This window comes from Bactrocera neohumeralis, chromosome 2, assembly GCF_024586455.1.
Source record: "Bactrocera neohumeralis isolate Rockhampton chromosome 2, APGP_CSIRO_Bneo_wtdbg2-racon-allhic-juicebox.fasta_v2, whole genome shotgun sequence".
In the NCBI taxonomy this organism is placed as follows: domain Eukaryota; kingdom Metazoa; phylum Arthropoda; class Insecta; order Diptera; family Tephritidae; genus Bactrocera; species Bactrocera neohumeralis.
This window is the reverse complement of record NC_065919.1, coordinates 62,849,912-62,876,266: the sequence shown is the minus strand read 5'-3', so window position 1 is coordinate 62,876,266 and position 26,355 is coordinate 62,849,912. Positions and strand designations below refer to the sequence as shown.

General features: G+C 35.6%; 2 protein-coding genes across 13 annotated transcripts in view; one reads left to right on the top strand and one right to left on the bottom strand.

Annotated features, from left to right (window-relative positions):
• LOC126759146 (uncharacterized protein DDB_G0287625) overlaps window positions 1-26,355 on the bottom strand; it is a 300,420-nt gene that overhangs the window by 32,098 nt on the left and 241,967 nt on the right. The gene's annotated exons all lie outside the window — the stretch shown is intronic.
• Window positions 1-26,355, top strand: part of LOC126759060 (serine-rich adhesin for platelets) — a 65,942-nt gene that overhangs the window by 16,169 nt on the left and 23,418 nt on the right. For 10 of the 12 annotated variants that reach the window (XM_050473714.1, XM_050473687.1, XM_050473664.1 and 7 more), the window contains 4 exons: window positions 13,726-13,927; window positions 15,774-15,885; window positions 16,198-16,768; window positions 19,301-19,375. In XM_050473714.1, the coding sequence (XP_050329671.1) occupies window positions 13,726-13,927; window positions 15,774-15,885; window positions 16,198-16,768; window positions 19,301-19,375 (960 nt within the window). The remainder of the gene's footprint in view (window positions 1-13,725; window positions 13,928-15,773; window positions 15,886-16,197; window positions 16,769-19,300; window positions 19,376-26,355) is intronic. The other 2 variants (XM_050473731.1, XM_050473737.1) reach the window with 1 other exon arrangement.

The following is a 26,355-nucleotide window of genomic DNA, read 5'->3' as shown; positions in this document are numbered from 1 at the left end:
AAAACGAGAATTCACCCGACCATTCAACAACGCTAGCTCGGCCGCACTCTTTTCGGCTATCGCTTATTTTGACATTAATCAGAACCTGTTGGCCTGGCTAAGTCATATGCTAAGCAATAGACAAGCCACATACGATGGCCAAGGTATAAAAATCACGCACAAGCTCACTTGTGGCAGCCCGCAGGCAGGTATCCTACCCCTCTTGCTGTGGGTTACCTTGATCAACGAATTATTTCTTCTCCTTGACAGGGAGCACTTAAAGGTTGCTACGTGGACGATCTCGCTGTCTTCTGTTTAGGATTGGATCTTAATCGCATATCCCGGCGCATAGAAAAGGACCTTGAGGCCACTGACTAACTAAAACCTTGCAGTTCAATATCCCCTCTGGGATAGAACCATTTCACTATTGAGCTCTGTCAAATATTTCGGTGTTATCCTAGATAAAAAACTAACTGGAGAACACATTGAAAGCAGAGATTCCAAAACCCTTTTGAATCTGGAACATCTGCAGAAGAGCGATTATCCCGAAGTGGGGTTTACGACCCCACATGATCTATTGGCTGTATACCCACTTACATATTGTGTATCGAAAAAGTGCCATATTATACACCTGAAACAAGTACAACAAGCTTGTTTGTTGGGGATTACTGGCGCAATGAAAACTACTTCAGCAGATGTTCTGGAGGTTATCTTTGACATCCGGCCAATACACATTCAAGTGAGGTTTGAGGCAATGCAGGCTGACCGGCTTCGATTTTAGGCCACTGGAGCCAAGCTGGCGTCGCTATGGGCATGACATCATATTCGACCTTGTTAATGAACTCGGGTTAAGCTGGCAATGCGACCGAGTAAAGGAGACCCACGAACCCTTCGATGATTACCTGTATTCATCTATACTATAATATTTTTCTTTGGTTTCTCAGATAATATTATCCACTTTTTTTCGGAAGTCATCCTGGAGATCGGCTACAGGATCAATTCAATAAAAAGTTTTTCAAAATTAATCGCTGATTATTAAAGCTGATTAAATTTCCCACACTCAGCGGACCAAAAATTAAATCGGGAATATTTCACAAGTACGGCAACTGATAAGAGCTCTGAAGAAAAACTAAATGATCTCGCCGGGAAACCAGAAATAGGATATTACAAAGATTTAATTAATGACATTTAGGGGTTTTACATAGTCTCATAAAGTTATAAGTTATAACGATCCGAAAACATAGCGTTCAGAGTTGTATTTGCGTGAACTTATTTTAGTATGCAATGCAACAACAATTTTAGTATAAAAAATTATGATTTTATGATTTTACGATGCTTTATGACAATTATAATGTCATATAAAACTTTGGGATGTAAAATATCCTTATAACTACATATGTATACTGGACTCCGATCTGGATTTCTTTGTTCATGTTTGTATCTTTTAAGAAAATATTTGCTTTGAAGTCACAAGAAATCCTGACGTGTCAATTTTTCATTTCATTGCCAAATTATTGTGTAGTGATCCTTGTCCATTCAAAATTTGATAAGAGTTTTCAAGTGACAAAAAAAGTTCCCATTTTGTTAATTAGTGTAATTCATAAACATTTGATCGATTGCTAAGAATTCCCTGAAAAATTATTTGCAATTGCTCGCTATAAAGCAATAATAGAAAATTTGATAGTACCTCTCAGAGAGAGAAACAGATAATCAGCGTTTTATATATGTAAATTCGTTCAGTCATTTTGGTTTTCAAAACTATCACCTTACTTGCTACTAACTTCAACAGCACTAACTTTACGACAGTTTAACCAATTACAATTGTAATCTAATTTTTATCGCTTTTAATTGCTGCAATTCATCCGAAACTCGAGCACAAAGTGATCCATTATTCCATTAGATCCACCAATACCGTTAGCACTCCATGAGCATTTAGCTACGCGTATGGTTGGTAAGGAGATAAAACTTTGTTAGGCTTTTGTGATTTACATATAAATATACATACATACATAGACATATGTATGCTATGTAGATATGTATAAACATATTGTATGTGTAGTAACTGTATGTTAGAGCACGGAAAGCTCGAGTGATTCATAGTATGTGCTGGCGTCCGTAAGCACTTCGAAAGGAAAACATACTTATCTGCCAAGCTGCGATTCACCCACCCGCCTTCTCGACACTGCAATTCATTTCACCTTCAACTCAAGTGCACTAGCTTTTGTTGGTGTTGTTGTTGTTGTTGCTTTTTTATTGCTTTGCGGTTACGGTTGTAGCTGCTGCCATCAGTCGAGGGCTACACTTGACTACGACTTATCAACACTACTACGATTGCTTACGCACACACTCCCCTATAAAAACACACCTACATACCTATGCAAATATATACATACATACATATGTGTTTATTGTGAAGGGTGCCGGTGCCTGGGCGTCGCATGAAGAATTTCACATGTCTGCATTTGAATAAAGCGAGCGCAAATACGACATGAATTTCTTGTTTGTTTGCTAATCGAAAAAAGGGCTAAAAGCGAACTGAAAAAAAAAACACAAAAATCCAGTTAGCGAAGAAGCGCTGAATTTTTACAACTTTTGGTTAGTTTTTTTTTTACAACTGAAATGCAATAAATAAAATATTATTCACTCGTAGCGAGACTCTGGTGCTTATTTTGATATTTCATCCAATTTCATGCTCTGGACTTTAGGCAGCCTTGTAAAATTGGTGCAATGCATATCGGCTGCATTTGCCTCTACATATGATCAGCTGATGCCCCAGCTGTTGAGATAACGGTTGTGTGGTTGCAATATTAGCCTGTGATATGTTTGGTTGTCGTTGTCATTACGCTTTCGCAAATGCAAAATAATAGTTTCATTGTTGTATTTGTTACGCGTGTTTGTTGTTGTAGTTCAAGGCGTTTAGGTGAATTGTTAAATCGTATAGAAACCAATATTTAAGCCAATTATCTGTGGCAATTGTGCTTGGACCCGACTGGTTCAGTGGAATTCAATCTTTTTGTTGTTGCTTTCATTGTTGATTTTCATTTTCATTTCATTGCGTATTACACTTATAATATTTATTTTTTTTTATACTCGCTTGTAGTCTAAGCATTTTGTTTTCGTGTTTACTATTTGCCTATGCGCCCACATGCCGCTGATCAAGAGCATTTAGCTATTTGTTAAACGTTTGCTTGTATTTTTTCATATTTGCGAGCTTGATTAGTGGCAGCTCCATCTTCGAGCGCGTGATGATTTAATAATTTTGTTATTGAACTTTGTTAATATGCCACGCTTATGTAGACACTTTGAAGCTATAATCATTAGTTAAGTTTTTGTTATTCACAGCTGATTTATTAGGGATTACACACTTATAAATTCGAAAAAATACTTTTATTTACAGGGTAACAGTTATAGTCTTAAGGGTTTATTCTAGCATGTATGTAAGCCTAAATTTCGAAGTTTTTGGCAGAAATTGATGTTTTAAGGGGTTATATACGGTGAGAAGGTCGAAAAAAGCGAATTTTCCGTAATTTTTTCTGAGAAAACTTTTAAATTTCATTGAACCAAAATTTTCTACACATATTATGGTTCTTCTATCTATATTTGAAGGCTTAATATTAGTAAAAATATTTATTTAGAAAGGAACTATAGTTGATCTCCGAAAGCCTCTCTCAAAAAAGACGTTTTGCGGTGACTACTATATCACTGAACTTAATCCTCTAAAATTAAAAAACAAGCTGATTTCGTTAAAGTAACGTTAAATCTAGTAATTAATAGAAGAATAAGCAAAATTAATTTTTTTGATAAAATGGCGGTTTCTCAAAAAAAAAAATCGATTTTTGACAAAAATTTGTTTATAAAAAAGTATTTATAATTTTTATCGGTTAGAAAAAATCTTCGTTTATTTAATGAAAAGTACATTTAAGAAGCTCGTATTAAAATTATTAAAATTTGATACTAATCAGTTTAGCCGTTTTCGAGTAATGTTGGTCACCGACTTTGAAACACCATTTTGAGAAAAACGCGTTTAAACTTTGGCCTTGTGTTTAGAAGCACTCTGAAACTCATTTTCAAATTTGCGTGTAACATCGAAAATATTCACCGGAATGATATGAAATTTTCTGTGTGTTTACTTAATTATATTTACATTAAGAAAGAAAAATAAAAAATATCGATTCTTTGAAAATTTTAACTGTATATAACCTCTTAACTAACAATGCCAAGTCAGACACTAAACATCACTTTACATTTACTGCCAATTGTTCTGTAAGCAAATGACAGCGAAGTCCGCTCTTAGACTTAGAGAATCCTACCTATTAGTTGCCTGTAATAAGGGACGTTCTAAGATACTTCTTAAGTCCCTGTTTCTTTCCAATACCATGTACTTTCATGATCCTATAGAATTTAACTCAAATTCAGTCCCCAATAACATGAAATCGTTTGGATACAATGTCATAAAATATTGACAGTATCCTAGTTAAGCTTGATACTCCAAGACAATTGTCGAGTATTTTTTTTTTATTTGTGGCGCAATGTTACCAAAGGCCAACGAGTTTTTCGCCCATGTGATAAGCCAGTTTTTTTACATAAATTGTAACTAACTCATTTGAAAATCTTGCTCAGGGGTAACAATCCCTAAAACTTTTTGGAAAGTCTACTTAATCGAAGATGCAAGTAGAAAAATCGTGTTACCTCGAAGATTAGTCCCAAAAGTGATACTTATCAACGAAACGAAAACAGAAGACGTCGCTCAGCCCCAACCAACTATTCACAAAATTTTGATCCCTATTGTTCTGTATATTGAATATCTGTGAGTGAAACTGTGAGTGAACCGAAAAAATTTAAGTCAAGAAACAAATTGGGGTTTTCAACCGATATCTGGTATGACAAATTGGTTTGGCTCTTGACTGGTTTTTATTGATTCAAAAGTATTTGTTTGCGACATCTCTGGACTTGAATTTGATCATTTGACACATCTTTAGCAAGCTCGAGGTTTCTAGTATATATAATTTTCGACTGCTGGCGGGCTAGCATTACGTTAAAAAGTCAAAAATATGTCCTGGGACACTAATATTCGGTACCTAGGGGCTTGAACAGTTTTTGTTGGATGTACGCAATTTTTGGTCATCAGGTGGCACAGTGCAAAGGCACTATTCGGGAAAAGTTCTAAGACTCGCTTGGAATCTGATGACATAGGAATAGCAGAATAAAGTTTTGTATCGAATTTGATTGATATCGGTCGAGTAGATCCAGAGATATGGATTTTCACCCTTAGTTGGCGGGGCCACGCCCATAGTCCAAATTTGACACCGGCTCGTATAAAACCTTCTCATACCATCTCGAGTGTAAAATTTAATCTCAACGAACAGTGACCAAATTCTACAAGTTACTCATCATCCCCGTCCTGCTATATGGTGGAGAGGAATAACCTAGCTAGTGTAGGAAATCCGCAATCTATGGAACGATGAACGGTACGAGTTATACGACGACATTGACATAGTTCAGCGAATTAAAAGACAATGCCTTCCCTGGCTGGGTTATGTCGTCTGAATGGATCAAAACACTCAAGCTCTGAGAGTATTCGACGGAGCACCCTCCGGAGGAAGCAGAGAAAGAGGATGACATCCAATCCGTTGGAAAGACGAGGTGGAAAAGGACCTGGCTGCATTTGAAATCTAAAATTGACGCTAAACAGTGAAAAGGGAGAATTACTGGCACGCTGCTGTAAACTCGGCTATAACCGCGTAAGCGCTGTCTGTCCAATAAAGAAGAAGAAGATTTGATTATACTATTCTATGTGATTTATACCGCTTGATTGTTCGAAGTTATTTTTTAGGTGCTTTTTTATTAGAGTCATTCTGTAAACTACTGTTATAAGTATTTGTAGTTGAAAGCTTTTTCGTAAGGACTAATAAAAAAAGTAAAAAGTACCAGCGTTGCTTAACTTTATGCGCTTTTTCAAATGAATATGAAAAAATAATTTTCTCTTGTAAAAATAAGCGCAGCATTCTAATTAAATTAGCATTTCAAACTTTTCCACCGTTCAACTTAACCTCTACACTATCTATGTAGTGTTACAGGTATATTGCCCTAAAGGGCAGAATTTCTCCGAAATTGCCCCACTGACATCGCTAGTTTTCCATTTCACCAGCGATCTCCTCTACGCGACTTTACATGGAAAACAAGTTTTTCGCTGCTTACTTTGTGCGATTATTTTTTCCCCATTTTTTTCACATTTTATGACTTCTTGCGGACGAGCTTTATTACGTTGGCCGCACTATCATTTCGACCGGTTGCTTGTCTCTTTATCTATCTATTATGTTTCTTGTACGTAGTTCATGCGCTTGTTTGTTTATTTTCATTGCGCTTTCTTCGCTCTCCATTCACCTCATTATACACCTCCACACAGTTTGTTCTTGCCTTTTGATATTTACCTCATATGAGTATGAGTACTATGTCGTACTTGCTTTGTGGCCCGCGGTTGCTTGCCACCAACGTGCCATTTCATGTACTGCCATACATACATATGTACATATGTATACAATTATCGTTTACACTTTTTGTGGTTATTTAAATTGCTATATCTTCACAATCGTACACACTATATACATATTCATGATATGCTTTTTACAATTCAAGTATCACTTTGTAGGACTGTAATAATAAAATGATGAAAAGTTCATTCTACTTGAGAGAGGGAATACGATTTGAGTTGAGGCCGTGTTGTTATTATTGCTTATGTGTGTTTCACTGTGTCAGTTGAGGAGTAAAACGAATAGGATTTCGTTGTTCTTAAAGTTGCATTCCAGAACAGGTTCAGTTTGTATCGTTATACACTGAATAGGGTATATTAATTTTCAGTTTGTATATACGCGAACTAGTCGCTCTGTTTTGGAGATATCGAGCTGAAGTTTTGGACACGCCCTTTTCTCCCAAAGAAGCTGCTCATTTGTCGGAATCACCGATATCAGGCCACTGCAGCTTGTACTTGCCATTCAAACTTAGCGATCAAAGTCAAGTCCTTGTTAGGAAAACTTGATAATTTGAAAGGATATCTTAACGAAATTTTGCACAATATAATTGTACAAAGCAGCGCTACAATCCTCGTACACAATGTTCAGATCGGGCAAATACATATAGCTTATAGCTGCCATACAAACTGCCCGTTCAATATCAATATAAATATTCGCTCTTAATATCTTATTAGATAGAATAACAGTGAGCATAATACGAAGAGTTACTTGCCGGATCTTGATAATTTAACTTTTAATAAAATTATCTCCATACCTAACCTCGTGGTCCTACAAAAGTATAGCTAAAGGTTCAACATAACTTATTACCTCAAAGGCAAACCACGAGGGAATTATTTTGTTGACCGCTTGCCGCCAAGTCCAACTGGGTATATTGTTGTTTTTGTTGTTATTTATCAACATTTGGTTTTCGTCATTTGCTATTCACCGTTTGCCTTTCAACATTCGTCATTGTGGCTAAGTAACCTGAGGTTAAACAGCAACATGGCTGCATTGGCCTAGTTTTGCGCGCCTCCGCCAGACACTCTTCACCTGACCGCCTGCTTGATTATATTGTAATGGCATGGTGAGAGAGCAAGAAAGATGGAAAAATGGTCGAAAGGTTGCGTGTCTTTACAAACTTAGTTATTTGCATGAGCAGAGTAAATTTGTGACTTTGTTTATATGTAAGTATGTTTATATCGGCTACATTCGAATGCAATTTTGTACGATTTAATTATGCTGTTCCGCTCGTTATCTTCGCCGTTGTCTTCAGTGCGCCCATCACGTCCAACCGATTGGTGGCAAAGTGTCATCGTGCATTCGTGCAATACAAAGTACATATACATATACCTATGTATAATTCTATATACATACATATATCTATAATGAATACCTTTGTGTCGGCCGGCAGCTGTTGGTGGCCAAACGACTTCAGCGAGTTAGGCCAGTTATGACCATTAAAAAGTGCCATAAAACTTGGTCACTGCACTTGATCGCCTATCTGCGGTTGTTGCTGTTTCATGTGCACAAATTATGCATTGTTATGGCATTTTTAAAGCGTATTCGTACTTTGCTGATTAAAAGCTGTGTTCTACTGAATTTATGCATTGCATTTTTAATAAGAATAAATTTATGAAAACATATTTTAATTTTTTCGTAGTAAACACTCAGCACAAAACTATTCAATTATTTCTCTAAATGGTTGTTTACACCAGTTTCGTCAGGTTCATCATCATTATATTTTAATTAATGTTTTTTCTTTTTTTCGTTCCCAATTGAACGTATTTTAATATTCATTGTTAGCATCGGCTGATGTTCTCGCGTTAACAAAAGCATAAAATTCATTAGTTTGTAAACAAAGTGTTCACTTAAATTAAGGAAGTCATTATATTTTTTAAAACAAATATGTAAATATCTTCATTCACTACTAGCGGGAATCCACGTAAAACATCTTGGTATCAGCCTTAGAACCTAATATAACCTGTGGGCAAAAAATAGTAAGACTTTTTAATTAAAATTTCGCGCTAAAATCTATTCGTCAAAATATATTTTTTTCTAGGTTGGTATGACTGCCAGTGGCATCTGTGCCAAATGTCAAATCAAAATAACCATTAATGTTTAATATAGGCTTGTCTTTCTGATGTGCATAAGGTGCATTCGGCGAGTTTTGCGATGAGTGAAATTATTCAACCAAGAAGTTCCATTAAATTTTGTTTGCGAAATCTAATTTCTGGCACCGAAACGTTCAGAATGTTGGAAAAGGTCTGCGATGAAAATTTTTTGTCTCGAGCAAGCGTTTTTTATTGGTAGAAATAATTCAAAGAGGGACGAGAACGCGTTGGTGTTTGAGAATCGAGATCTTACTGGCATCGTTGCAAGGATCAGTGAAAACCATTTAGGCCATTTGGGCCTAAAAAAAAGTGAAAGCACGATTGGTTCGAAAAACACTTAATTTTTTCGAAAAACAGCGTCGTGTTTACGCTGTGAAACAATGCATTCCGACTTCCAGGAAGTCATGAAACGATTCTAGCGATGAGTCTTGGATCTATGCTTACGACCCGGAAACAGATGATTAATCGGCTGAATATCGTGGCAGGGGTGAGCCGAGGCCGAAAAAAATCACGTCAAAGCAGATCAAAAATCGAGATTATGTTGACAGTTTTCTTCGATTATCGAGGTGTTGTGCACTCCGAATTCCTTCCCACCGGCCAAACTGTCAACCATCGTATTCGCCTGTTTTCATTCAATTGAAGATATTAAACGTGAATTCATTTCATTCAATTGAAGGCTTTGCCGGAAATCGGCGTTAACAACTGTTTCGTGGATTGGAAAAATGTTGGCACAAGTGGGATTACTTTGTGGGGAACGACATAGATTTTGAAAAATAAATTAAGAATTTCAAAATTATGACCAAAGTCTATTTTTTGTGGGCAACGACATAGATTTTGAAAAAAACGCCATTCACGGGATAAATTAAGAATTTCAAAATTATGACCAAAATCTTACTATTTTTTGCTCATAGTAGTATGTACATACGCTGCTGTTCATAGGTTAGACGGCTTAATTTTTGGGTTCAATAAACTGTTCTATTTACTACAAAATATGTTTTTGGTTGATCAAATTTGTTTCCTTATCAATGTTCGAAATAGTCTGGTTCGAAAAAAGACAAATATAGTGTTCCTAGACTTGTAAAAAGGCACTAACCTCTTGAGCGGAGCATTAAACTATTAGAATTCCTCCAATTCTACAATGTTGGTCATTAATAATAAGAAATTAGCCGTAGTAAAGGTAAGCCTTTCAACTGCTCATCGTATAATCGAAATGCGAAACATTTTCATCGTTTAAAAATTATTAATGAACGAAAATTTGCTACGATTTCTAAAAGAGTACCTGACTTGGAGTTTCAATCTTACACTAGGCTTTAAACGGCTTCCTTTTGCTTACTTTAAAATTCTTATTTTTAAAATAATTTTTGAATTTCATCGACTTAAATTTCTGAAACCACCTAATACAGGGTAGCTAATTGCGCAGATGACGTTTTATGGATAGAATATTAATGAAAAATATGCAAATTTGAATGTCTACTCTTGAAATAAGTTGTAATATTCATATAACTAGGCATATGAATAAAAAACGGCAATATTCTCACGTAGCTTACTAAGCCCTTCTCGATCAAATAAATGTATTTATTGAGAACACGCGCTTTATAATAGAGTACATACCTTTTATTTACATAAGCATATGTTAAGAAAATATCAGTCTTATATATATGAAATTACAGTTGGCGTATTCTAAAAAAACGTATCAAAAATATTTGCTAACAACAATTATGTGTTATTTTTTATTGCTTTTGTGGTTAGTGTTTCAAGTCATTTCAATTGTTTTCGTTATTATTTACGTTTATGCAACAAAAACAGTTGTTACAAGTGTTAAACAAGAGGCTTATACGAAATTAATAACAAGTAAGGAAGGACTGAATTCGGGTGTAACCGAACATTTTATAATCTTGCAATTTGGAAGAATCAACGCCAGGGAAATACTTAAAGATGTATGTAAAACGTCAACCAGAGGATCGGAATCTAAAATACATACATAAAATATAAATAACTTTTACACTGACCGTCATATTCGGCATAAAGTTTGTTAGAAAAACGAAATTTATTATATCTAGTATATTGGCAGTATCGATCCGATTTTATCTATTAACTATTATCATCCCACATACTAAAAATATGTTCCCTGTGTTTCATTAAGGTAACTCACATGCAATCACCAATCTATGGAGTAAAGTGAGCCGGATGTTCAAAAATCCTGATATTAATTATTTGGGGGGTACGTCAAGTTTTCTTCCGATTTTATTTATTTTAGGCACAAAGATACACAGTTATGAGTAAAACACACACACGAAAGTTTTCCATACAAGCCCTTGATTGCGATCGTTCGGTTTGTATGGCAGCTATATGCTATAGTGAGCCGATCTGAACAATTTCTTCGATATTACATTATTTCTATGAACAATAACTCATACCAAATTTCTTGAAGATATATCGTCTGATGAGGAATTTTCTAATGCATGCATTTGATTCTGATCATTCAGTTTGTATGGTAGCTATATGCTATAGTTAACCGATCTGAACAATTTCTTTGGAGATTACATTGTCACCTTAGAAAATAACATATACCAAATTTCGTTAATATATCTTGTCAAATGTGAAAGTTGTCCATACAAGAACTTGATTCCGATCGTTCAGTTTGTGTGGCAGCTATATGTTATAGCTTTCCGATAAAAGCAGTTCCGACAAATGAGCAGCTTCTTGAAGAGAAAATGACGTTTGCAAAATTTCAAAACGATATCTTAAAAACTGAGAGACTAGTTCGTATATATACAGATAGACGGACAGACAGACAGGCGGACATGGCTAAATCGACTCAACTCAACATACTGATCATTTATATATATACATTATAAGGTCTCCGACGCTTCCTTCTGGGTGTTACAAACTTCGTGGCAAACTTAATATACCCTGTTCAGGGTATAAAAAGTTACGAGTTCGTAGATGGGTGTAATCGGACCACTGCCAATCCCACAAGAAGCCATTAAGAGAAAACCTATAAAGTGCCATAACTAAGTACTAAATTAAGATATAAAATTCCAATTTGGCAGGTGATCGCAGTAGCAAGGGCCACCTGTGAAGAAAATTCATTGCAAGATAGATGTTCTTAGCTCTAATATATTATTTTAGTAATATAAAGATCTAGGTAGACTCGAACCCATTACGTTTTTTTTTAAAAACATGCGTTCAAACGGGTTTTTACAATGATTTTAGTTTTACAAATATTTTGGACGAAATATTGGGTCGTTCAATAAGTAAATTTGTTTTTTTTTATTTTGTAGAACTTAAACACGGTTATTTTTATTGCTAAAACATTTTATGAAAATTAATATTCTGCATTTTGATCCAATACCTTTTGCCGTCTTTCGGGTAAGATATTGATTCCACGCTCATAAAACTTTTGATTCCTGCACGCAAAAAACTGATCCAAGTGACGTCCTGATTTGAGGTGCAGGACCTTTCATCGCAAAAATTTTTCAGAGATCGGAATAAGAATAGTCCAAGTATGGTGGTGAGTGTGGTAGCACATTCCATTTCCGATTCTAAAGTTTTTGGGTAGTCATCAAATTTGTATGAGGTCTAGCATTATCCTGGTAGAATACAAAACTCTTTCTATTTATCAATTCTAGCCTCTTATGTTTCAGTTTATTACTCTATTTGTCCTGCTGATCTACACTTCAGAATTAAACGTGATATTTTCGGGCAAAAACTGAAAACAAAAGACCCCTTTGAAACCAAACAGACAACATAATATTTTTTTGTGACTATCGACTTTTGAAATTGTTTAAGCAGGTTCATATTTTTTTAGACTATGATCTCTTGCGCTTTACATTCTTGTAAATAAACCACTTTTCATCGCCAATAATTATGCGTTTCAAAAGTGGATCACTTTTTGATGTTAGATGAGCACATCACAGTCGTTAATGCGACGAAGCGAATTTCGTTCTGCGCAAGCATGAGAAACCTATATGTCAAGCTTCAAAATTAATCCGAGGTGTTTCATGTGCTTATGAACGGTTGCTTTAGACAATTTTAAACTTTTTCAAATCTCTCGAATTGTTAGTCGACGGTATGCATCGACCAACGACTTCATTTTATCCATATCGGTGTCAAAAATTTCCAGGACGTGGTGCATCCTCAAGATCGAATTTGCCGGAACGCAATTTTGCAAACCAATTTTGGCGTTTGGTCTACACATCTACTCAGTATGCATTACATAATACATGAACAGCATTTTTACACTTTTGATAGTAAAACTGTATGCCGAAAATACTGTTTTCGAACTTCCATCTTCGATAGGACACCAAACTATAACTATTCCAAAAACTGTAAGAATATTTAAAACTTCACTGAAACAAAAAAAAAAATGCTTATCGTTTCGGTTTGCGCTCATGGTCTGGTCTGGGTAAACTTTGATCCTGAGTGTATATTTAAAAATATATCTTTAGATTATGCCACATAAAAGCATACAAATTCGATGCATTGCAACCGAATTGCAACACTTACTCTGTTTGTTTAAGCAGGTCAAAATTTCAGAATTAGGTCGATTATTCGATAGCATGATCCTACACCTTTGAGGTTATGCGTAGTACTAGAGGTCATAACATTTGTATGGACTTCTTTCGAATTTCTTTAGATAAGAAGAGTGGCGTGAAGTATAACACTCAGCCTATACACTTATATATTATATCCATGCATACAATTATATGTTCATGTGTGCAGGGCTTTCACGTTGTGGAATCTTCTATAAATTGAGTTCAACATTCTTTACTGCGGCTTAGCAGGGCTTAATTGATGTTTATGACGTTTGCTTTCGACGCCATCTTCACTTAATTGTGGTAATACGACGCTGGAAACAATTACGCACAAGACGCTTATGGTGTTCGGCTGGTAGGGTTGGTGTTGGCGCTGCTGATGTTTTCTTACAAATTAACTCATTCACTTCATTTACGCCATTTTACGGTACTTAAAGTACGCATTGCCAGTTTTCTAATTAAGCTTTACATTTCTCATTTGTTGTTAAAAAAAAAACATTGCAACAAATTCTTGCTGGTTTTTCTTCTAATCCACAAGTATGAAAAAACAAAACCGTAATCGATTTTCTCTTCTTATTTACTTTATAGTTTCCGCCATTGTTGAGTATGATTACGAGGCCAAGGAACCCGATGAGCTGGACTTAGTCAAAGGCGCGCTCATACACAACATTAAACAGATGCCAGGCGGCTGGTGGGAAGGCACACTGCAATCCAACGGCAAAATCGGCATGTTTCCGGATAATTTCGTGCGGATTATTGATAACAGCGACGAAAATAAAATCACAATGAGGTTTGTATTCATACTACATGTATTCGTCGAAGAGCTGCACTTTAGTGATAAGAGAGTTTAAATAATTAATAATGATGTTTTGGAATATGTGAAGATAAGGGTGTAGAAGGGTGAAATATGCATTTTTATACCCTGTACAAAGTATACTAAATATCGGCATTCTGCTTGTCACGATTGTCTCATGTCTCTAATTGTCACAATCGTAATTTACTGACTCTGTTAGTCAGGAGTTTAATTTTGGTCGTGAAAAGCAGAATACCGATATAAGTTTGCCAGAAGAATTATAACATTCCGAAGGAAAAGTTGGATATGCTATGAAATACATACTACTGTGCCCAAAAGGGCATCCCCTCCCGATGCAATGCACTTATGCCAACGGATTTTCCAATCTTCGAAACACTGGTTGTAGTCACTTTCCGGGATGGCCTTCAGTTCCGTCTTCCCTGCGGCTTGAATCTCCTCTATCGTATAAAAACGGTGTCCCCGGAACGGTGTTTTGAGCTTGGTGAAAAGCCAGATGTCGCGCGGCGCCAGATCAGGTGAATACGGAGGTTGCGGAACGATATGGGTTGAGTTTTTGGTGTAAAAAAAACCAAGAATTGTCTTTCCACAATTTCGGCCTTTTTAGGCGCATAGCGTTACGCAAACGACGCATAACGTTCAAATAATATTCCTTGTTGACTGTTTGACCGGTTGGAAGGAATTCATAATGCACAACACCACGATAATCGAAGGAAACAGTCAACATGACCTTGATTTTTGAGCGACCTTGGAGCGATTTTTTTGGTCTCGGCTCTCTTTTGGCACGATATTCGCTCGACTGATCGATAGTCGGAAAGCATCGTTTCACACACTTCAACGCGACGCCTTTTTTCCAAAAAATTCAATGTTTTCGGTACCAGTCGAGATTTGACGCGCTTGAGGACCAAAACATCCTTCAAAATGGTATTGGCTGAGCCTTTCGATATGCCAACTTCATCAGCAAGGTCTCTAATTGTTAATCGACGGTTTTTCAACACCAAATCTTTGATTTGTTGAACGTGAGCTTCGTCGGTTGAGGTTGATGGTCGCCCTGCACGCTCTTCGTCTACGACACGTTCACGGCCGGATTTGAACTCACTTGTAAAAATTTTTTTTACACATAGCCTCATCGTATCCGCAGCATTTCGACATCGCAAAAAACGAAAAACTCACTTTTAGCAGCTCACAAAACGACACGTATCTCAAACACTAATGAATATTTTGACATGAAATTTGACACAAATGTGACTGACAGTACTACCAACATAAAAAAAAAAATAATTCTCCAAATCCTTCGTCGCGCACAGTTTAAATTCAAATGTCACCTTATTTTTTGGGTTCATTTTTTATATAATGATCAAATTGTCCGGTTGAATTCACTTAGTCATGTCCGTCTGTATGCATACATATAAGCGAACTAGTTCCTCAGTTTTTGAAATATGGCGCTGAAATTTTGCACACGTCTTTTTCTTCGATCTTTTCGAAACTTGATTCGGTTTATTGTCAAACACAACGATACAATCTCAGAACGAATTGTTCAGATCGGATCACTATAGCATAGAGCTGCCATACAAACTGAACGATCAAGTTCTTGTTTGAACTTTTTTTTATTGGTGAAGGGTATTCTTGCTGGCGCTAGAAGTCAACGATATTTCTAGTTTAGAAGGACTATGTTTTTCTCTCCTCCCAAACAAAAAGAAAAAACCCTCTTATCAATTGCACTAATCACACTCACATTTTCTTATCTCTAAACTCTTTGAAATATTTTTTTTTTTTCGTATTTAATTTTTCGCTGAATATACTAAAATTCGTATTATCATTGCAGAGAGAAGTCCGCAACAGCCAATCGCCGCTGTAAAGTCATCTTCAGCTACACACAAGTCAATGACGACGAACTGTCGCTGGCCGTGGGTGATGTCATTGAATTCCTTGGGGAGGTTTGTACACTTACTTACCTAAAGCATGCACACATACATATGTATCTGTAAGCAGTCAGCTAGTCGGCAACTATGTAGCGCCAATAGCTGTTACCCAAACATTTACGTCACTTTGACAGTTACGACTGTGCAAAGCGAAAAAATGTAAATAGGCGCAGAAGAATACATTATATCCATTGTTGCTGTGGCTAGCGTATATTCAACACAAACACACGCTTACATACATACCTATGTGTATGCTGCTCATTCATAGAATTTTCGCATTTTCCACATGATTTTCTCATATACTTTTCTTTATTATACACCATTTAGGTCGAGGAAGGCTGGTGGCGTGGACGTTTAAAAAGCAAAGTCGGCGTATTTCCATCAAATTTCGTTACCGTTATTGAGCCATCACCTATTTTTGCCAGTAAGCGACCAGCAGTCGGTCCTGGTGCTGCCACATCAATAGCTGCAAAATCAGCGGTGACCACAACAACAGCATCTGTCGAGAAGTCGACAGTCGGCGCCAGTAGTTCCATAACGTCAAGCACAAGCACTGCAATCGCCACCAGTTCAACAACGAAGAAAATGAATCGCATTAGTTTTCACAGTTCCAAAGAGGATCTATTGAATAGCAGTAGTGTTAGTAGTAATTCCGGCGCGACAAGCACAAGTAATGTCGCTGTGGATGAGATTGCGCCATCGTTGCCACCGAAACCGCAACGGGAATACTGTCGCGTTGAGTTCCCGTATACGCCACAAAATGACGATGAGCTGGAGTTGAAAGTTGGCGAAATCATCACCATCATCAGCATGGAATTGCCGGATAAAGGCTGGTGGAAGGGTGAACTGCATGGCAAAGTTGGTGTATTTCCTGATAATTTCGTTAAACTGCTAGAAGGTATGTACGAGTACTCTATGCAGTGTATGCTTGTCTACTCTATATTCTAACTCTGTGTGTTTATGACGCATCTCATTGTATAGTGAATATTTAAGTATGATTATGTGGTGCTGTAAATAATAAAATTAAAGCAGGAGACGTTGCGGTGATTTTGCAAATGTATTGGTGCAGTGAAGGTGGTATAGGTATATGCAAGCTGTTTGCAATTTTCAATGAGTTGTTAGGGACCTCAAGTTAGTTGAGTTCCATGACTTTCTGATTTTTTTTCTGGTTAGGCGGCTTAGTTTAGTTTAAATAAGTATATATGCAGCTGAAAACTTTAAATATTTTGTAATGAAAATTACAACAAAAACACAAACACTATACATAATTTTTTTTTTTTTTTGGAAAATAATATAAATTTAAGAATTTTTTTATGATCTTATTAAAGGCGAACTTAGGAAATGGTTCATGTAAAATGTGAATATGACTAATTCAACTAATGTCTTCAAGTTTTAGATAATTTTGTGAATAAAAATTGATCTCTTCGCGGGCTTGTCTACTACGATCAGTAGTGTTGATATAATTAAATAAATATTTTCTAGTTAAATAATATACGCGTAAATTTCCATTGCACAATCTCGATTAACTTGTTTTGAGTACTCGGAGGAATTTGAAAACTCTACACTAATCTTGATATTAACAATCGTTCTTCTAATGATCACTATATACTAAAAAGTTTAAGGTTATGTACATCCTATTAAATGAAGTACCCAATATTAATATGACAGTCTTCATAATAAAGTACACCGTTAGTTTATCATACATAACACCTTATTCTGAAGAATAATGATCTCTACTAGTACCTATACATACAATTTCATAGTAAATATTGCAATAATTTCTTCAAACATATATACTTATACATCATAAATAACTTATAGTATATGGCATTATAACAACAAAACAAGCACCACTACAAATCGATTTTTTACTCATTTTTCAACAATTCCATATGCTAATCATGACAATTTAAAATGTAAATGCACATTCTTCGATCATTAGGCAATCGTCAGACGGAATTCTTCTTTTTCAAAAACACTTACCTATGTATGTATGTATGCATGTATATATTTATGTTACCATATATGGACTAAAGTATGTCTACAGCGTCGTGAAAATATCAACACTTCATTTACACGCATTCATTTACAGACACCCATACTCACCCAGCGCAACAAATTGCATTTCAAACACGCGGGCACCGCACAGTGGTTCGTAAAACCATAAAATTTGTTGCAATAACAATTAAACGAGTTCATTGCACGCTAGAAGTTAAAATATTTTTGGCTTTGCGTGCAAAATTTCTTATCATTTTCAACTCGTAAGAATTTTATTAACAAGCAATATGAGACTTGTGCAGAAATAGCAAATAGAACAACTGTGTTAAGCTGTTTTGATAAGGCTCGTACGTGAAGATTAGATTTTCGCTAATATACAATAGAATACCACAACAATTAAATGCAATTTTTGAACATTTTTTTTTTTTAATAATTTTTGGTTCGCAAAATTTAATTTTTGATCCTTAGAATATCTTTTATGAAGATCTTTTGTTTGGTCCGGCCTGAACCATTTCCTTGCGGATTTTACCGTTGCTTTGGACAATAATTCATGCCAAATTTCGTGGAGATATCTCGTTCAAGAAAAAGTTTTCCATGCCATGTCAAATGAAAAAGTTTGCTTTGTAGGCACTTGGTTCCGTTTGTTCACTTTATATATCAGCTATATGCTGTGGTGCTTCGATATCGGCGGTTCCGACAATGAGCAGCTACTTTGGAAGAAAAGCATTTGTGCAAAAGTTCCGATCGATATCTTAAAAACTGACGCACCACTCTAAAAAATATAGAAAACTTGTTTATGTCAGATGATATCCATAAAAGTCTGTTAATATTTGTACGTTGAAATGTTTAATATTTTATTACTTTTTTTATTCGTACCACTGTGCGACAGTCGGCGAGTGAGCTTCGTTTTCATGAAAGTCATTAAGCAAGCGAATCGTATGCAAACAAACTGTTTGTAAAGAATTTACTTAAACGATCTTTGTTTTGGTGCAAGCGTGGAAGAACATTTTTCTAAATATTTTTTTTATACTTTAGAATGCACAATTGTGCTGCCACATTTTCTGTTTAGTCATTCGCGCAGAAATCATCCTCCATTAGCCATTCATAATTCATGAGCTTTACTTGATAAATATTTTGTACGACATCAGCCGCTCATCCATTGAAAAGTGCATAGTATCACATCAGATAAACCTTTATCCACAAAATGTTCTCTACTGGATTTAAAATACTAATAAACACCACACAAATTCCTTTTCTTATACTCGCATTTTACAAACGTCTTAATACATGACACACATACATGCACACACACCGCGATAACAACAACCAAAACCACAACAACAACTGTATACATCCACAATGTATGTACGCAACTACTTGTTGTTGGCGATTTATTCTGCGATCAACGCATTTGGTGGCGACGACCGGATAGCCGATGCAGTGCCGGAAAGATCATCCATTGAAATTTTAGGCTCGCGCATGGCCAACTTTATCAATACGTTCATTTGTATGTAAACGAGTTTTTCCATTGTGCGCGTTTAATTTTGTATGGCTACAGTATTAGATTTGTTATTGTTGACTTCATTTGATTTCAATTATTTGGATTTCTTAAATTGTTTTTTGTTTTTATGCACTTGCAACATGTTGCTACAGAGTACTGCTACTCGAGACTAGTAATCGAGTTAGACATAAGGTTATGTATGTATGTACATATATATAAATGATCAGGATGAGGAGACGAGTTGAAATCCAGGTGACTGTCTGTCTGTCCGTCTGTCTATTCGTGCAAGTTGTAACTTGAGTAAAAATTTAGATATCTTGATGAAATTCGGTATGCGCGCTCCTTGGCAAAAAAAAGTACGAGTTCGTAGATGGGCGTAATTAGACCACTGACACGCCCACAAGACGCCATCAAAGAAAGTTTTTTTAAATAAAATGCCATAACTAAGCACATAATTAAGATTTAAAACAAAATCTAAATCGGCACAGGGGTTCGCAGTAGCAAGGGGCACCTGTAGCAAACAATTTTTGAAAAAGTGGGGTTGGCCCCGCCCTCTAATGAGTTTAATATACATATCTCTTAAACCACTTAAGTTACAACAACCAAATTCGCCTAGTGGAAATACTATCAGAACCTCTACCGACAGTGTGAGAGATGAAATTGGAAGATAACCCCGCTCACTCTCCGTATAACGGAAGTTTAAAAACTACTGAAAACACCATAAATCATTTACTAAATACGCCAGAGACAGAGGTGGTATGAGAAGACTTTATGCGATCCGGTGTCAAAATTGAATTTTGGGCGTGGTAGTGCCCACTTTTAGGTAAAATCACATATCCTTCACGTTCCAGTACACAAATCAAGAAACAATTAATATCACGGGATAAAAAGCTTTGCATGAACAATGCCTTTAGAAAATACCATTTTATGGCCAAAGATTGTCAAAATCAAAAAAAAAAAAAAAACTGTTCAAGCCCCCAGGTACCGAATATTTGGTCCGCAGTACCTATAGTTGACTTTTTACCGAAAATATCGGTAAATGTGTGAGATATATAATTGAAATTTAGAGACAATCCTTTCCTGAAAAGGTTAAATCGGGTCAATACTTTCCTTAGCTCCCATATATGTATGTATTACCTTATATAAAGATTTTCGAACGTCCGGGTGAGTTAATACCGCATACATCGGCCAATTATCTTAATAAAATTGAAAGAGTATGGTTTTCTTATAACGGTGAATATTTGTGCTTAGAACGAATAAATTTGGGTATAAACTCTAGACTACATATAACTAATAAGCCTTGTGTATGAAGGTAATTCCCTGTCTTTAATCTTTGCAAGTTGCAAGAGTATGAAATGTTCGGTTATACCCAAACTTAGCTCTTCCTTACTTGTTTTAATTTTGATTTTAGTTGTTTTATAATTATTTTACAAATACAGTGACTTGCTGTATTAACAGTTATATTTTGTTTCGTAGAGAAGTTACCGCTTGAGTTGTGTATAGCAAGCGGGTTTTTTATTTATTTTATTTTATCATGTTAGTATTATTCAAGTGGTACCTCTTCGGAAGAAAAACGAAGTATCCCAACGTAGCTAGATATACATATGTGTAGTTATTTCTAGTACCTTAGACATATAAATAAATTACTGCCTTGAATAAGTTTTATTATTTGGCAGTTAGCTTAGCTAATGGAAAGTTTGTTAATTTATTGCTGGTCTGCTTAAAGTTTGCTCTGCTAAATTCGATAAGCTTATATAAAAAAATTTTGTTTGTATGAATATAGTATATCTGTCCATATCATTGTATTTACATATAACATATATTCCCCGGAAAAAGTTTATAAACTGTCTACCTTGACATGAAATATTTTAAGCAACCATAATTAGCAGCATCTTGCCTTAGATTACATTTGTCCATCTCATGAAATAATATACATGTATAAAAATTGAATACTGAATATATTGAATGATTGCCCGATATTGAAAACAATTAGTTTTTCAAATTTGTTTAAAACACGATTGCCGTCATTTAAGTCCGTCAATATCATCGATATCATGCATTAAAGTTGTTTTTAAGTCAAATTTAATATTAATTTATAAACCTTACTTTAATATAAAAAAGTCAGAATAGTTATTCCTAAAAAATTTAAAACTTTCCTGAGTAATATTTATGCCATCTAAGGGTTTTGCAAATGGTGAGCAAGTGAATAATTTGTTAAGGGATCGTCTCAGTATGAAAATTTGGAGAAATCGATTTGTTTTTTTGCATCGGATAGAATACACTGTAACAAACATTCTCTCAAATTTTGAAATCGAAATTCAAATATTACAATCGCAAATCGCGAAAATCAGTGATTTTTCGGAGTGTCACACTGAGCCGATCCCTTAAGGGATTACATGGGTTTCCTTCGGTTAAAAAACAGCCTTTTTTCAACAATTTTTTTTTCATATAATAAATACGTATTTTAGTTAAAACATTAAAATAGAACTTGGACGAAGAAAAAAAATGGAAATTGGATTTTTGCAGACATTTTTACAAAAAAAAAAAATGAAAATTTGACTGAAAATTTCGCGAAATTTTTTTTAAATAGTTGTAATCGAAAAAAATCCTTCGTCCATGTCTTTAAGAATTGTATCTCAAAGACCTGTGTAAAATTTTATGAACACAGTTTCGAGAAAGCATTGATAGCCTCGAGCGCACAAGTCCTCACGGCTACATCTCCGAAACTATCACTGGAATCAACTTAAAAGTTTAGGACAATATTCTAGAGGATTGTAGAATTTAATAAGACAATGAAAAAATTCAATTTTTTGAAACTCGAAAACCCATGTAACTCCTTAAGACTCGAAATATTTCGAGATTCTGCATCGACGGTCTCTTGACAGTGTTTTGAGAAATGTTTTATGCTTTATGAGTCGGTCTATGCCATGTGAAAATACATATGTATGTAGATACGTTCATGAACTAAATGAACTACATATTATGTATCAGAACAATTTGAAGCTCTCCAACGATTGCTTTCTATTATGTTCTCGAATTCTTGTTTTCCTTTAATTGTGTGGTATTCATAATTTTTAGCTCTATTTAGCGAACAAGAACCTTAACGAGAAACATCTAGGAATATCGTAATGTTGAACCTATTTTCTTCGCTCTTAATGGCTTCAATGGACTATTGGTGCGTTCCATGAAGCAGTTTTTTCAGTTCAGTTTTGGTGAATACGGTGCCCTCGTATCGTGTTTAGCCAAAAAGTCAGTCACAAATGTGACGGCACATTGTCATTGAGTCCATGAATTTGCGAATTTGTGACGAATTGCTTCATTCACCTTGATTTTTGAATGACGATCGAACAGTTTCGGCTTAGTTTTGGAGCTCCATTCACTAGATTGTAGGACAGTTTCAATGTTCACAAGTAATAGTGCGTTTTATGTGACTTTTACTTAACGTCGTTTTAGCAAAAACTTCAGGTTTTTTGGTACGAGTCTAGCATTGACACACTTCATACCCAAAACATTAACCAAAATGTCTTGTGTCGATTCACAAAAGATCCTCTGATATCTATGTGATGCTAACACAACGATTCTCAAGCACTGTTTCTTTAACTTTTACTTTTCTCAGCAATTGACCTACGGAAACCAAACTTTACATGAACATAAAAAAAGTTGTAAAGAGTGATACATTTCTAGGTTCCCTACTTTTTGAAAGAAAAAATACAGAAGCTTTATATTTAATGGTGCGTGTTTATTATCATTCGAAGGAACATTCTTTAGCATTAATTTATAGAAGATTATCTCTTTAGAAGGTTGGCCGCGGCTACGTCTCAGATGTTCCATCCGTTGAGTCCAATTTTATATTACTTGTTCGAGCATGTCGACAGGTAACTGACGAATGATACGCGTGATGTTTTGATCCAAGGCCTGAATCGAAGCGAGATTGTTCGCAAAGGCTTTAGACTTTACAGAACCACACAGGAAAATAATGGTGTGACTTACACGATCTTGGTGGCCAATCGATTGGCTCAAAACGTGATCTTATCTTCTAAACGAAGTGTTTTCTCAATAAATTCATTGGTTGATAGAATGTGTGGGAAGTGACGCCGTCTTGCTGAAAATAATTGCCGTCGAGATCACGAGCTTCATTTTCAGGCATAACATTTTTGATGATAGATCGGTTATTCCACCGGCTTACAATTCACACCAAACCGTTATTTTTTCTGGATGAAATGGCAGCTCTTGAATCTTCAGGTTGCTTTTCGTTTCAAATCCGGCGATTTTGTTTCTACCCATTGAGCCAAAAATGGCTGAACAAAATTTGATTCGAAAACAAGCGATCTTCTTGTAACTTTTGAAGAGTCCATAGAGCGAAACGATGTCGCTTGGGAAAGACGAGCGGCTTCAGTTCTTGCACAAGCTGTATTTTGTTCGCTTTTAATTTAAGATCTCGACGTAAAATGTAAAAAATACGTCAGTTCGATTTGCTGCGAATGGCGCCGAATCGACTCTCCACGGTCTTCGTGTACATTCTCAGCTATGTCTTCTTCACTGCATGCTGGGCGTGGTCTATTCGGTCGAATATTATTCAATAATGAATGCTGGGTCTCAAGATGGGTGATGGTGTTGCGAATAGTACGTTCAGTACGCTGATTATGTTTATCATAAAAAGGCTATTGAGAAAAGTACCTCTACTTGGGTCACCCGTTACTTTCAATTTCAATTATAATAAAATGATAAAAATTTATAGAAATTTAACGATAATTATATTATATGTCTTTAGGTTAGGTTGGGTCCTAGGTTTAGGTCCTAAACGAAGGATCTCACTTCGACGGATGTTCGTCCTTTGTGTTACCCATAAACTCCTAAAAGTAAATTACTAGATTTTCATAGATTTCTAACTTATGCCTTTATATACCAGGCCACGGATTGTCCCGAACTGTGAACTTTCTACCCATTTCTGGGGCCCTATTCTGTATCTCGATTCGTAAATTTATTCTATTCGAAATTCGGATCTACTTTATAATTAAGCGAAAGTTGGACCACCCTGTGCCAGAAAAAATACGTACAATTTTCGTTTTTGCTTTCTACAACTCAAAAGCTAACGAATATTTTCTTCGAAAATTGGCTTGAAAATCCGAAAATCGTGTTACAGACTATAAAAAATCTGAATTCGAGTAAACTTTTTTCAAATCGAGTTACAGAATAGGTCCCCTGGTTATATGTTTCCAAAATTTGTTCAGATTACGAAATATTATTATTTTTATATTTTTACGACATATAGTATGTATCTCTCGATGTTTGAAAGACTTTGAGTGTGTTTGATTGAAAATTCTACGTTACTATTTTTGTAGTCGAATTTGTTTATCAAATTTATTGAATTAGATAACGAGCTTAAGTTTTTTCTTTATTTTTTTTATTATAATTTTGTTGTGTATTTGTTTGTTTATCAAGGGAAGAGACTTCCAATATTTCTAACATGGGTGTAGGGTCTATACAATCTACTTACACCCATCCCAAGGCGCTCCTATTATATATATACTTACATGTATATATTATACTATGTGTGCTCACTATAATTTTGTGAATGTTTATCGATCGACGCAGTCGTTTGACATTTAAATGTGGCACCTCTGACTTGATGTTGCTGCATGCAGATACGAGAATTCACTCGCTTCCCTGCCGTAGACCACATTTTGCCTTAACCGAACAGCCAGACGGTTGGCTTACAGGCCACACCAAAGCCACAAGCCAGTCAGACAGTTAGCTTGTCGCACAGTCCGTGGAGCTGCGCGCCTAAATTATCGCCAACATTATTGCCGCTTTGTTTACTTATTCTGCAGCTTGTCATTGTTTTGTTTATTTGTTTTTGTATTATAGTTATTGCATTTACTTTTCTCGTTGCCAATTCGACGCGGTTTTGCTTTTGCATTTTTCCATTGTTATTGTTGTTGCCTCAAAACGTTTGCAACGCTAGTACTGGTTCTGTTGTGGTTTCCAGCGCTCAACCGCCGTGTTCATATTTTTATTAAAATCGTGTGTTTATCCGTAGTTTTGTATGCATGTTTGTATGTATATTAATTACAGCGTTTATTTTGAAGCTTACAATTTTCGCCGTTATCGTTGCAGTCGCCGTCGTTACAAACAAGAAACCAGTTAATAATAAAAATTGATTTTTTCCAAGTCACAGTTAAAATTGTTTGTTGTTGCTGTTTCTTTGTTATTCTCCCAGTGGTGCATTTACCGCTTAGCTGGTGCAGATTTTTGTTTATCTCAAAATGCCGACTTTTAACTCGGTTGGTTGATTTTGTTTTGCTTATCATTTTGCCAATTTTTCTTAGTTTTGTTTGTTTGTTGTTGTTCGAAATAAAATAACAAAACTGAAAGTTTCTTTGCGCTATATGACTGGCTATCAAAAATAAGGTTCTTCATTTAGTTTTTTATAGAATTGCCAAAAAGAACTATAAATTTTAAATTGGCTTGATTTAAAATAAGATTTAAGTTTAAGATTAAGATAAGATGCGTCATCTTTAAGGTATCTAAACATTACCGTGATATATTTTGCAAAAAAAAAAATATTACCTTCATCCCGCAGACAATCTCCAAGAGGACTTCCGAAAAAAGCGTCCAGAGGCTAGAAAGATTTTTCTCCTTATAATTTTTTCCCACAGATGTCGCTTGTTACTGCGATCCTCTGTACCAAATTCGAGTTTTATATCTTAATTTAGTGCTTAGTTATGGTACTTTATACATTTTCGGTTAATGTCTTTTAGTGGGCGTGGCAGTGGTCCAATCAGGTACATCTACGCATTCGTACATTTATTTTTGCCAAGGAACGTGCATACTAAGGTTCATCAAGTTTCAAGTTTTACTCAAATCTGGCGAAGACACTGCTTATGCATTTAGAGTCGAGTTAACAACAGCGCGCCAGTCGTTTTTTTTCGCTATTTGTCTGCAATTCGAGGAACCAAATGCAACCAGGTGATTCACCTGATCTC